Below are 12627 nucleotides of genomic sequence, written 5' to 3'. Positions count from 1 at the left end.
ATATCACTGTGTTACCGTCCTAAGCTCTTCACTATGTCATCGATGGTCTTAAAGCGACGTCTTAGTAGAGGATCTTGTAGCTTACGAAACAAGTCATAGTCGCAAGAACCCATGTCCGGACTGTACGGGGGATGCTTTAGCAATACCCAGTCCCACCGCTCAAGTCGATGCTCCACTGAATTTGCACCATGACATCATTTAGGTGCAGGACAATCGGGTGTTGCGCATGACGTGTTGATCAGCTGGACGAAGCTGATTCTCCAGAAAGTCACTGTTCACGGTAACTCCCTTTGGTACTCGTACCTTATCTCGGGGATTTTTGTAGCAAGCTAACAAAAACAAGTCTGTGCAGGTAGTGACTCGAGAGGACTCGATCAATGAACGCGTGAGAGGGGAAGTGAATGCATGGGGAGGAAAATGCGGCTGCAACCAAGACTACTAGAAGGAAATGCTGGGGTCAGGCGTGCCTCTTTTCGCGATTGGCGTGGGTGATATCGGCTTACAAAACCCAGACGAGCCTTTACCCCATACGGAAAGAAACGTGTTAACTGTTTGGAAAGGCTGATCTGATTTTGGTTTTTTCGCTCCATGTTTCTTGTATTTCTGGATTGTTGGGTTGTGACGTGTTGCCGTTTACAGTATAATGCCTTCAGTGAGGTGTTGCGACGTGTCTCCGACGAAAAAAATTAATAAAAACAGGGGTGATAATATATAACTGAACACAACGCATCTAACGAGACTTGTTAGTGGATTGCGATACCAGTAGTCTCATTACACAACATCAGGCTACCATACACTTCAATTGGGTTACAATTATTACAATAAAAAAAATGTAATAAAGACTCTCACGAGTATATTAAAATATTGTTAGTATTGAAGATTTGAATCTCGACCTCCTCCAAATAATTTAATTCTCAATCGCCACATCAAAATTCCCACAACAGTCTAAACGCAACAGCAATACTCAAGACTTGCCTATCTCCCAGCCTAGTGCTCAATTCCCTTACTACAGAGTTGGAAACTTTCCCTACCAAGTGTAATTCCACACCAGAATTAACTTTGCAATCTAAGGTTTAATATGTAATAGCTGGCTGGATATTGTGCACCTCAAATAGTAGATACGGTGTTGCCGAAGAGAGACGACACTGGTCTCGTGAAAATTCCATCTCTTCTCGTGTCTAGTCTCGTTAACAACTCTAATAATACATAGTAACTGTTATAATTCCTTTGGAAATACACAACTTGCTATTTATATACGAGTGGTGCTTAATTGACAACGTAGTTCAACTTCCGTCCTCCATTGCTCTATTATTTATTCACACAAATTTTCATCATAATCACCCCCACCCCAAATTTAAGTAGAAGCAACCAACTTCCACAAACCCGCCTGTGGGCACCCCTGTTCGACATCCGACTGATTATATATATATATATATATAAAGTGAACTCGACTTTCTTCAGTTCCATGTGCTAAGTTTTCGTTCAGTTGAAAGTTGTTTAAAGTGTTTGTGACATAATACACACGGAACTTCCTCACATTCCTCCCTGTGTAGTTCAAAGATTCATAAGACTCAGAACTGTAAGTACTGTAAGAAGCAAATACCAATAGTCAAGGAAGTTGAATGAAAACAGCTCCTCTCTCACTCCTAAAAGAGAGCAATAGATGAGTTTTTTTTTTTTACATACTCAACTTATTCATAATTGTTGCTTTCTGCCTTTCTTTATTTAACAAACGCATGACCAGGCATATTAACTTCAATTTTACATGAAACTTTAGGTTTCGCATAGAAATGCGACAACCTAAGAACTACCGATGCAATACATGTGTTAATAGCTGTATAATCCAATTCTGAAGACATACATTATCTCGGATCCTAAGTGAATCTGTGTATTCAGTCTAGGGTTACCAGACGTCCGGTTTTTCCCGGACATGCCCTACATTTTAGCCTTATTTCCGGCGCCCGGAGGAATTTGGAAAATACCATTAAATGTCCTACATTTCATTAGGAAAAGACGTGTTTCTGTTAAACAAAGAAAATTAATGCAAGTTTAAAAGTCTTTGGACTGCAATCGCAAACTCAATAGTGACATATATTTTGATTCAGTCCTTGGCCAAAAAGAAAAACGTAAGTTTTTTGGGGTCACATTCAGATTATGTCACTGTTCAGTGCCTGAGTGGAATTTCTTGTCTTGGGGTTTATACTGATGGAACAAGATGTTGCCCATTCTTATTCAATATTTTGATTGTAAAGCAGTGGGTATAGATAACAAAGATGTTGAACTAAAAACTAGCCTAGATGAAACTTCTGGAACCATTTCATTGCTGAATATTTGTTTGCCATTCCAGGTCATAATGAGAGAGTACTTTCATTACCATCAGTAAAACGGAGACATGAGTCATTTTTTTCTCAAAATGTCTGTAAAAATTTTGTACTAGGTTTCAGTATAATTTCAAATATATTTTCACTAAACCTGAATTTTGATTAAAATTGCCTCCCACAGAGAAGTATCAGTTAAAAGAAGTAGCAAGAACTGAATTGTGTAGTATTGATTACAAGTTTGAAAATTTTGAATTCAAGAATTAATTAAGAAATCATATTTTTTTAAAAGTTGTAAAGTGTAAATTTTGAATTACTTTCTAACATGTCTTAGTAATTTCCATTATTTACTGCGAGTGATTTGTGTCCTACTTTTTTACTTTAAGTCCTACATTTTGGGACGTTTGTAGCATCAGGGCATAATGACGGCTCTTATTTGTTCATAATTTCTGCATTGATTCCGCTGCGAAACCGAGGCGCGGAGCGATCTGTTCGCCCGATGACGTCACGCTTTCGTCAAGGACCACGTGATCAGATATGCCCCAGCCTTCTCCTTCCAATAGTCTTGGGCTTTCGCTCCACCCAATCGTTGTGCGGTATTGCTCTTCAGATTCCCGGGACGGAGCATATGTGGCAAAAGAATACGACTTCGTAGTCATAGGCAACAAGGCGCCACTTTGATGTTAACGGATGCTTGTTGGAACTTTCGTGGTCCACTTAACCACTCTTGGTTATTTAGGCGCCTCATCACCACAGGCTTGCACAAGTTCTCTGTGACACTTAACAATATTTCTTCCACGTGCAACTTGAGTTTTGATGAACGCAAATGGTTCTTTTTCATGGGAATATTGCCTACAGCCAGCGCAGTGCTGCCGCTACACGCCAGTCTGTGTAACTACGACATGTCACGTGTAGGCGGAAATATAGCCATTATCTGAATCGACGATTAATTGTTGCTACCACAGTGATACATAAGACAAGAAGACAGAACGAGAGACGGGAGAAGAAAGTGATTGAAAGGAGTAGATAAACGCAAGAAGAAATAAATAGATAAAGAAAGAGAGAGGAAGAAAGTGTTAAGAGAATAGAGAAATAGAAAAAGAGAGGAAGAGTGTGAAGCAAATGAAGAGAGATAAAATAGAGAAACGAATATAAAGGTGGCGATAGAAAAAATGAGGGATTAAAAGAGGGAAGCAATAATTGGAGAGATATAGGAAAGAATAGAAAGACAAAAATAAAAGAAAGTATTTTTTTAAAATCAGAAGAAATGAAGGAAAAAGGAAAGATAGAAAGTTTTCAGAGATAAAGGAAGGAGAGAAAGAAATAACTGGAGAGAGATGTAGGAAAAGGGTAGAAAAACAGAAATGAAAGAAAACAAACGAAAGAAAAATTCAAGAATCAGAAGAAGTAGGGGAGAGAAAAATGAAACAAGGTGGAAGTAACTTGAGAGAAATAGAAGCAACTAAGATCAAAAAGAAACAAAGCCCAGCTAAAAATATTCCGCCCATTCTTGAATAATCCACCCGAACTCAATTCCACGGCGATTTCCCTAAATTGTATACGTTTTAACTCTGAATCGAACAAGGAACATCTGCCATAGTGTGTATTGTTATTATTGGTTTGGTTTCAGTTGGTGTTTTAAGTCCACTTTATGCACAGTAAGGCTAATCGGGACTGGACCTACGGTTTAAAGTGAGATCCGTACCATTGTACCATGTGCCTCCACGGGTATCGAACCCGGGACCCCTTGATTACAAGGCGACGACGCTACCACTGCGCCATCGGGGAGGCCCTGTTATTATTAACACATACAGAGAACAGTAAGCTAAAGGTAGAAGCAAACGTATATTATTGTAGACAAAAGTTTAATGATATTGCTAAGTGTTATATCATTCTCCTTGCGTAGTTCAAATACAAACATTATGGCTTCATTATTCATGATGAATTACTTTCAATGAACCTGTTTATCACAAGTTTACAATTCTAATTGATCCTTGATTGAGACTTTCTCATGAAGAAGACAAAATATTTAGAAAAATCACAATAATTGTGAAATGTTTTTTCAGTTACTGCTGATTTATTGTTATACTGATTAGTCATTGATAACTTTGTTCCTATTTAAACTTTAAAATTGTTTGATATTGTAAAGTTGATTGTAAGTTAATGTCGCCATCTAACGCAAGTAAATTAATTAAATTTAAGAATAAGGTAAAATCGTGTGTGGGAATTTCGTGAAATGTTAATTTGTGTGTAAACACGTGTACTAAATTGAGAAATAATCTTGCGAATTTTTGCTCATATAGCAATTTTGGCAAAGAATGTAAATTTTATGAGAATTCTTAATTGTTCTGTTTATTAATTCATAAAGGTGGAGAGGGAAGAAAAAGAAAATTGCTTACTTTTTACCTTTAGTCATTCGCCATTTTCCTGTATCTTCTTGTGTATTTTCTTTTAGGTTCTTGTCTTTAGCCTTGGAATCTAATCTTCCTTCTTACTCCGGGATCGTTGATACTTTCCTTACTACCTTCTTTCTCCCATAACTGTCTCGCTTTTCTCCTTTATCCCTCGTTTGCTTCTTTCCCTCATTCTCTGTACCTTTTTCGTTTCTTTCCCTCATTCTCTGTCCCTTATTTGCTTCTTTCCCTCATTCTCTGTCCCTTTTTTGCTTCTTTCCCTCATTCATGTCATGTGCTGCGTGTTAACTAATCAAATGAACGTTTAAAGCAGCGGACAAGTATTTATTCAATCTTTTGGACTTGAACACCGCTTTCCGTCTACTTGATTGAACGTCATTTCCTTGAACCAGCCATACATCTGCACTACACCTAGTGTCAAAACGCAGCGAACAATACCACGTTTGTTACAATCTGTCACATTTCCCGCGCTAGCGATCGCTCGACAGTTTGTGCTAATGAAAAACGAGGAAAAAGTCGTCTGCTAGGCAACCAGCTGCCAATGAAAGCCAGAAGAGGGCGCTGGCGCAGACGCTGCTGCCACGTTGCGGTCTAACTCCAATGTTTTGTTTCTGTCTGCACGAAGCTTGTTTTATAAGCGTGGTGCTCAGCAGTGTTGCCACATGAAGGGAAATTTCCCTTTTTGAAGGGAAATTTGGAGCTAATTTTAAGTGAAAAGGGAAATTCGATTAAAAATAGCGAATTTTCAGGGAAATTTTAAGACAGACTCAACATTAATTATATTAAACATTATAAGAGATTCCAGTTTTGAAAATGAGATTTTTTTTTAAAAAAAATTGTCGTATACTTTGTTCTGAGAGGAAGGGTGGAATTTGGGTTGGTCCACATCTGGCTGTTTGGGGCTGGAGGTTATTGACCATTCACCCTTATGTCCCGGTTTTAGGAGTGGGTGGCTAATTGCAAAGATGGGGATGAGTGATGATATGATGAAAATTATGAATGGATACTCACAAACAACCATCCCAGGCTGGGATTCGAACCCGGGGTCTGGCGTCGTAGCATTTCAAAGTTAAATTGTTTTAACATTTTATACATACATACGAACATGGATCAACGATAATATTTATTATTATTATTATTATTGTTATTATTAATGGTTGGCCGCGGTGGCTCAGTCGGTAACGCGTCTGACTACCATGCTAAAGGTCCCGGGTTCGATCCCCGGCCGGTTCAAATCCGGGAACTTTTCTAACGGTGAAAGCGGCCCCGGCGCCCACCCAGCGTCGAATAACATGGGTACCTGGGGGAAACCCTGGGGGGTAAAGGCGGTCAGGGGCGTGATGCTGATCACATCACCCCCACTCACGACCGGATTAAGAAAGTGTGGGGCGTTACCCCCACACCCCCTATACGCCTTCATGGCGTGATGCTATGCACAGGGGAGCACTTTACCTTTTTTTTATTATTATTATTATTAATTCCTTAGATGAATTGAAAAAATGGGTGAAAAAGGGAAATTTTACCTCTTTGAAAGGGAAATTGTGCTTACAGATTGTGCCAACACTGGTGCTCAGTGCCGCATCTACAAATCTAGCCCCCCCGAAAAATATTGTCAAAGGCCCCTCTCTATCTACCCCCACACACACCCACCCAACTCAAAATTTATTAAATGGGAAGGGGGTTATGTGATATTGTACACTGTTTTCTTACACCTGGGAAATTATACAATTGTTACAATCATGCAGTCGTAACTTTTCCTGATTAAAGATAGGTTGAAGAAACCTTTACCACTGCATTTCTCGTAAAATTATAGCCTGATTTCCTTCTAGTCTGACTGCCGCGCGGGAAATCTGGGGTGGGTGACTAAGGTACGAATTTTTCCGGCTTTGTCTCAACATAAAGCGGAATCAAATGGTATCGGGGGTAAAGGCGGCCGCAGCGTGGTGCTGATCACATCACATCCAAGATGACCGACATTGAAAATATGTGGGGGCCATACCCCACATTACCTAAATGTGCCTTCATGGCACGGTGCTATGTGCACACGGAATTTAACTTTTCATTTACCTGTATATATATTGCATTTGTTCCTGTACGCCTGAGTAACTAAGTTTGTTTCTACTACTACTATGTCAATGGTTTAGTGCCCCCTAAAGGTTTACTTACCTCCGGGCTCCCCCGCACTGCGGGGTTTTGCGGCTTGTAGTTCCGGCACTGGTGGTGCTGAATTTCTGCATTCCCGTGTATGTTATGCACAAGTTGACTTCGGCTTCCCCCAAAGCGACGTTCACTCGGTCTACAGAGGCAACGCCGCGTGGTTTCTGCTAGAAATGCCAACGATCGGCAAGCGCGGGAAACGAGACAGGATGTACAGTGCGATCCATGAATATTAGCGTGCAAATTGTCCATCACCATGTTTGTGCACTTTATTTGACCCAATAAGAGCTTCAAGAATTAAAAGAAAACTCAAAACAAGCTGTTGACAACTTCTGCACCAGCATACATAAAAATTCATCGCTTAAAACACATAGGATGGAAGAGAAAAATTAATGAAAATAGTCATGGACAATTTGCATGGAAATACTCATGGATCCCACTGTACCAAACACACTATAGACGGGGCTACAACATCGATGTCCGTTGAACCGTGGAAACTGCGAGCTGTCACTGTCACTACGTTACAATAAAACTTTCACTTCGAAATTGTTGTTTGCTTCAATGTTGAATTAAATGCAAGGCTCTAACTTACCCGCATCCACAATTGCTTCGTAGGCTGTCTCCAGGCAGTACTTGCACTGCGGTTCCATGACGTCCGCCTGCTTCTGATGTACTCCAAAGAAGGATGCATCCAAACAATCAACGCGCTTCATTTTCCCAGTCCTCTGTGGTACTTCCGGATGGACTGAAAAGATTCGGAAATCAAGGTAAGACAGTAATGTACTAGCATATTAAGATAGCTACATTTAAAAGTGCTCGTCGAGAACTTTGTGTGTTCGGAAATTTTCATGTAACGTAGATTCTTCATAAATTTGATAACGGGAACCTTTTGAAGTTCGTTTGTCAAAGACAAAACAGACGCGTTTCCGGCGTCTGAGTGGGCGATAACCTGCTGACTTCTGGCACGGAAATCCCCGCTTCGGTTCGGCATGTTTACCTGCAGTGGGCGTTGTTAAATAGAAGCAGAAAACAAAAGTTCTGTTGCCACGTTTCTCTGCGTCTCAGTGGGCGTTGAACTTAAAGCTTACCGTACACAAAAGCACGCCATGCCGCAGCGCCATCTGCTTCCTATGAAATCAACTACTAAATCACATCGCCCACTGAGACGCGGAGTAAAGCGGCAACAGCACATAACAGCACTTTTGTTTTCTGCTTCTATTTAACTCAAATGGTGCAACGCCCACTACAGGGAAAACATGCGGGACTGAAGAGGAAATTTCCGTGCCAGAAGTCTGCAGGTTATCTTAAACGTTATTAAAGTGATCAGAGGCGTCTCGTGAACGCAGGCTGCGCATGCGTCAATTGTGGGAAAAAGGACAGCTTGCTCTGCGACGACATTCATGAGCATTTCTACATTCTAATTTCTTCATATAGGAGAAGTATTTATTTTACACGAGAGCGCTGAACTAAGCTTATATTACATTTCTTGGATCTGAAGTGACGCATGAATCAATTGTGGGAAAATAATTATTACTTTCTTTAACTTCAGATCCAAGATATGTAATATAAGCTTAGTTCAGCGCTCTCGTGTAAAATAAATACTTCTCCTATATGAAGAAATTAGAATGTAGAAATGCTCATGAATGTCGTCGCAGAGCAAGCTGTCCTTTTTCCCACAATTGACGCATGCGTTAACGAGACGCCTCTGAAAGTGATACAACCAGTGATCGGAACGCTACATTTTAAAAGTAGCTTCGCTACAGCTACAGCTACTCTTCCAAAATGTAGCTTCGCTACAGCTACAGCTACATTTACCAAAAAGTAGCTCGCTACGCTACTCCTGTTCGCTACTCGCTACTTCGCTACTTTTTGCGCTACTTCTGCATAAAAAAAATGAAAACAACGATACGGGTATTAAAAAAATCCCCTACTACTAGTAAATAGATTCTGTTATTTATTATCATGATTCCAGTCATTCGATAATTTTGATAGCAATGTTACTTCAGTTACTTATTTTTACAATAGTTTTTGAGAATACCATACCTATGCAAGTGACATATCAATTCAAATTTGATATATGAATATTGCATTTAGGGTGTTAGGCAAATTAATTATTACAACTATACACAAATAAAATTTGGTAGGATTACGTATTTATGTTCACATCAACATATTTTTCTTGAGAATAAATATTTCATTTTTTATAGACTGATATGACGGCAGCATTTTGAATGAAAAGTACCTGGAACCCGTTGATTACAAAAGGGCTCCAGGTCCGATACCCAGCAGAGGCACATAGTGGTTTGGATCCAGTCTCGATCAGCATATCTATTCATAAAATGGAAACAAAATAAAAATTAGGAAGACGCCAAGTTTGAAGGATGGGATTCTCCTGCTCCTCCATTCCCACACTGCTCATCATTCATCATTCTTCCTCGTTCTCACAATTAGCCGAAAGTGGCAGAAAGAGACTATAGATAAGAGAATAATTAAATAAACCATTCATCCTCATTGTCATGATTGAGAGAAGTGGAAGAATAGATGAGGAGGTAAACAGAAGAGGACAAATGAATGGTGGTGGACTATATCAAAGCGTTCGAAGAATAATATGGAATAGGGATGTACCTATGAAATGCAAGAAGGTAATATGTAACATACTATGTGCCAATAATTACGTATAGAGCACAGACTTGGACAATGACATAGAGAGACAAAGAAAAGATGCAGCCAGTGGAGATTAAATTTCTAAGGAGTCTTTTGAGGAAGACTAGAAGGGATAGAATAAGGAATGAGGAGATCTGACAGACAGTGGGTGTGGTGAAGCTTCAGGACAGGACAGATCAGGCACAGATGAGATGGTTCGGACACATGAAGAGGATGGATGCAGAAAGACTACCAGTAACAGCTTACAATGCACAAAGAGTGGGCATAAGGCCAAGAGGGAGACCAAGATGTCGGTGGAAAGAGCAGATACTGGAGAGTGTTAGGAGACAAGATTGGAACACCTTGGAAAGAGAAGAGTTGTGAAAGACCAGGAGAAAATGGAGAGGCTTGACTTCTATGCCGACCCAGCCAGAGGCAGGAAACAGCGAAGGATGATGATGTCATGATTAGCAAAAGTTACAGAAAAGTGACGCAAAAGTAGGAGAAATACATAAATTTGAAAACTATGTATATTAACTAAAGAAAATTGTCGTTTCTGCAGGAAAGTCAATAACTCGTACACACTTTTTGCAACATGATAAAATTATTGAGGAAACTGTCGTATAAACCTGAGTGTTCTAAACGTATTGTAATTTTAAAATTTGTGAACAAATACTATCGCGAAAATAATTGTAATTCCAGAAACTCTATCATTCTTGTAACAATAATTTCTTGCTGGTGAGATCCTATATACTGACGATGATCAATGCTGTTAACGTACTGAGCCATTTATTGCTGGCACTATTCCCTTGTCAGTACAGTGGAAAAATCCATCGCTTCTTTTTGCACTGCAAGTTGTGTTTTACACAGCAATTAATGACATTTTGGTGTCTCTTACACCATGAATATCCACAGGATTTGTTCCGGGGGTGACGCAAACGAGGCACTTTTTTCCAGTGGTGCAGCAAACGAGGCAAAATAGCGATGCAGCTAAAAAAAAACGTAGCTGCTAGCTGGAATATATTCATATATGTCAGTTAGTTATCTGGATATCTGAATTCTTCAGATACTAATTAAATAAATTACGCAGATATCTATAATCTACAATCTAGATAATGTGTATCTCCATGTAATAGACTGTCTTTATGAACCTCCTGCAAAATTAAGGGTTATTGTCGATTTTTTTCTGACGCTGTTGCCACATTCAAAATTCACCTCAAAATGCCGAGAAAAAATGTAGCTGTAGCGAAATTTTCGCTACAACTACAGGAATTTTGTAGCTTCGCTACCGCTACAACTACAATTTTCAAAATGTAGCGTCGCTACAGCTACAGCTACAAATTTTGTAGCTAGCTACAGTAGCGACGCTACAAGTAGCTCGCTACTTCTGACCACTGGATACAACCTGCTATGTATTCCATCTAATTAACGTTTTTTCTTCCAATTTTTTTTATCAGGCTGGAAGTTAGCAAAAGAAAACTAAACATATGCTTATATCCATCTTTACAATTCTACCCCCCCCCCTTCACCTCCTGAAAAAAAAAAAATGCTGCTTACGCTAATGCTTGTCGAAGAAATCTGCCACCCGATTCTTTGTTACTATACGACGCACGCTTTTAGAAGCGATATCGGGTGGGGCCACGCAGAGGGTGTGCGTGGCGATCAACCAATGGCAGGAGTGCAACGTTGTACAGTTAGGAGACTGCGGCGCGGAAGTTAAAAGCCGTATTCTGTATTTTTCTTGCGCGCAAGAAGTTTTCATAAAACTCGCCACTTTAAGGTTCACCATAAGATGGGGAAAGACATTTTGAACCTGACTGTCCAAATCCCATGAATTTCCGTCGCCTACAGCCGGAGTTATCGTTCCTTGAAGAAACAAGGGAAACACCTTTCATTTCCTTCAGCCTGTTTTTTCGTTGCCACCTGACCCTTCATTGTTCTGGTCTTTCTCGAACATTGAAAGCCTGGGTCAGTTTGAGTTCAGCGTTTTCGTAGCAAGGCCGGTGTAAAATTATTCGCTCATCGTTCACTCGTGCGCCACAAAGAACAGTTTGTGAAAAGATTAAATACAGCCCTTTCGTGCGATAGTGTGTGTTCCGTGTGTTCTTTTTATTTTAAAAAATGTCACTCTCAAAACTTAGCACCAGTAGTACAGGCACCAAGGGTGCAAAATCTAATCATTAACCCCAGGAGAGTGATTCGGAAATGAGTGAAATCAGTGACACGGACACCCATGGGCGTCACATATAATTTCATTACAGCCACAATAATATGTGTTAATTATTGCATGAATATGATATTCAAATTTAAGCAATGTTTTTGAGGGAACAACACTATTATGGAGGAAAATGTGCTTTGTTTGCCCCCCCTGGAAAAAAACACCTTCCTTACCCCTCCCTGGAAAAAATCCTGCGGACGTCCATGCGGAGACCGAGGAAGTGATGAATAAATAAATACCTTCAAGCTTCTTTCAGGTATGGGTTTCTCGTATATGCTACAGTGATATGATATTATAATCCTGTGTAGAAATATTCACTATATTATTTCACTGTACTTATATATACCGTGCATGCATTATCAAAAATAATGGACACATCGCGAATTTTCTGTCCTTTTCTTGCGCTAGCAGTTAGTTTGGCAACAGCGCAGTAGCACTGGCTGGGTATTGGCCGAACTCATGTTCCTTCTAAAAGCGTGCGCCGTATAGTAGTGCAAGAGTTTCAGTCCTCGCTTCGTATGTATTTTGTTTCACTGAGCACGCGCAGGCGCAGATATCTTCGAACACAGAACTTACAGTCTAATATTTGTGCAGTGGAAACAACACACACTTTACATATGAATATATAAGATGGATGTTCGTAGTTATATTTTTCCGTATTTTGTATCTTACTTTAGTATACAATATATAAAGGATTTTCTGTTATTGTTAGTATTTAAACGTAGTTATTGTTAGTATTTTAAATTTGTAAAAGGCTGATGTTCAAAGGTTACTGAGAGAGAGAATTTATTTCTGAGGAAGAGTAAAATCGTAGGTTGGGTTGATCTACCTAGTTCATATTAGTGTTCTTGAAAGCTTGTATGAACCTCTATTATGA

General features: G+C 39.7%; 1 protein-coding gene across 1 annotated transcript in view; it reads right to left on the bottom strand.

Moving 5' to 3' along the window:
* The window catches only part of LOC146002489 (fatty acid synthase-like), a 77150-nt gene that overhangs the window by 59786 nt on the left and 4737 nt on the right, over positions 1-12627 (bottom strand). The window contains exon 2 of the mRNA XM_083140369.1: positions 7482-7634. Within this exon, the coding sequence (XP_082996495.1) occupies positions 7482-7602 (121 nt within the window). The 5' untranslated portion in view covers positions 7603-7634. The remainder of the gene's footprint in view (positions 1-7481; positions 7635-12627) is intronic.

This window comes from Lepisma saccharinum, chromosome 18, assembly GCF_977018435.1.
Source record: "Lepisma saccharinum chromosome 18, izLepSacc3.1, whole genome shotgun sequence".
NCBI lineage: Eukaryota > Metazoa > Arthropoda > Insecta > Zygentoma > Lepismatidae > Lepisma > Lepisma saccharinum.
This window is presented reverse-complemented; position numbering and strand designations above follow the sequence as displayed.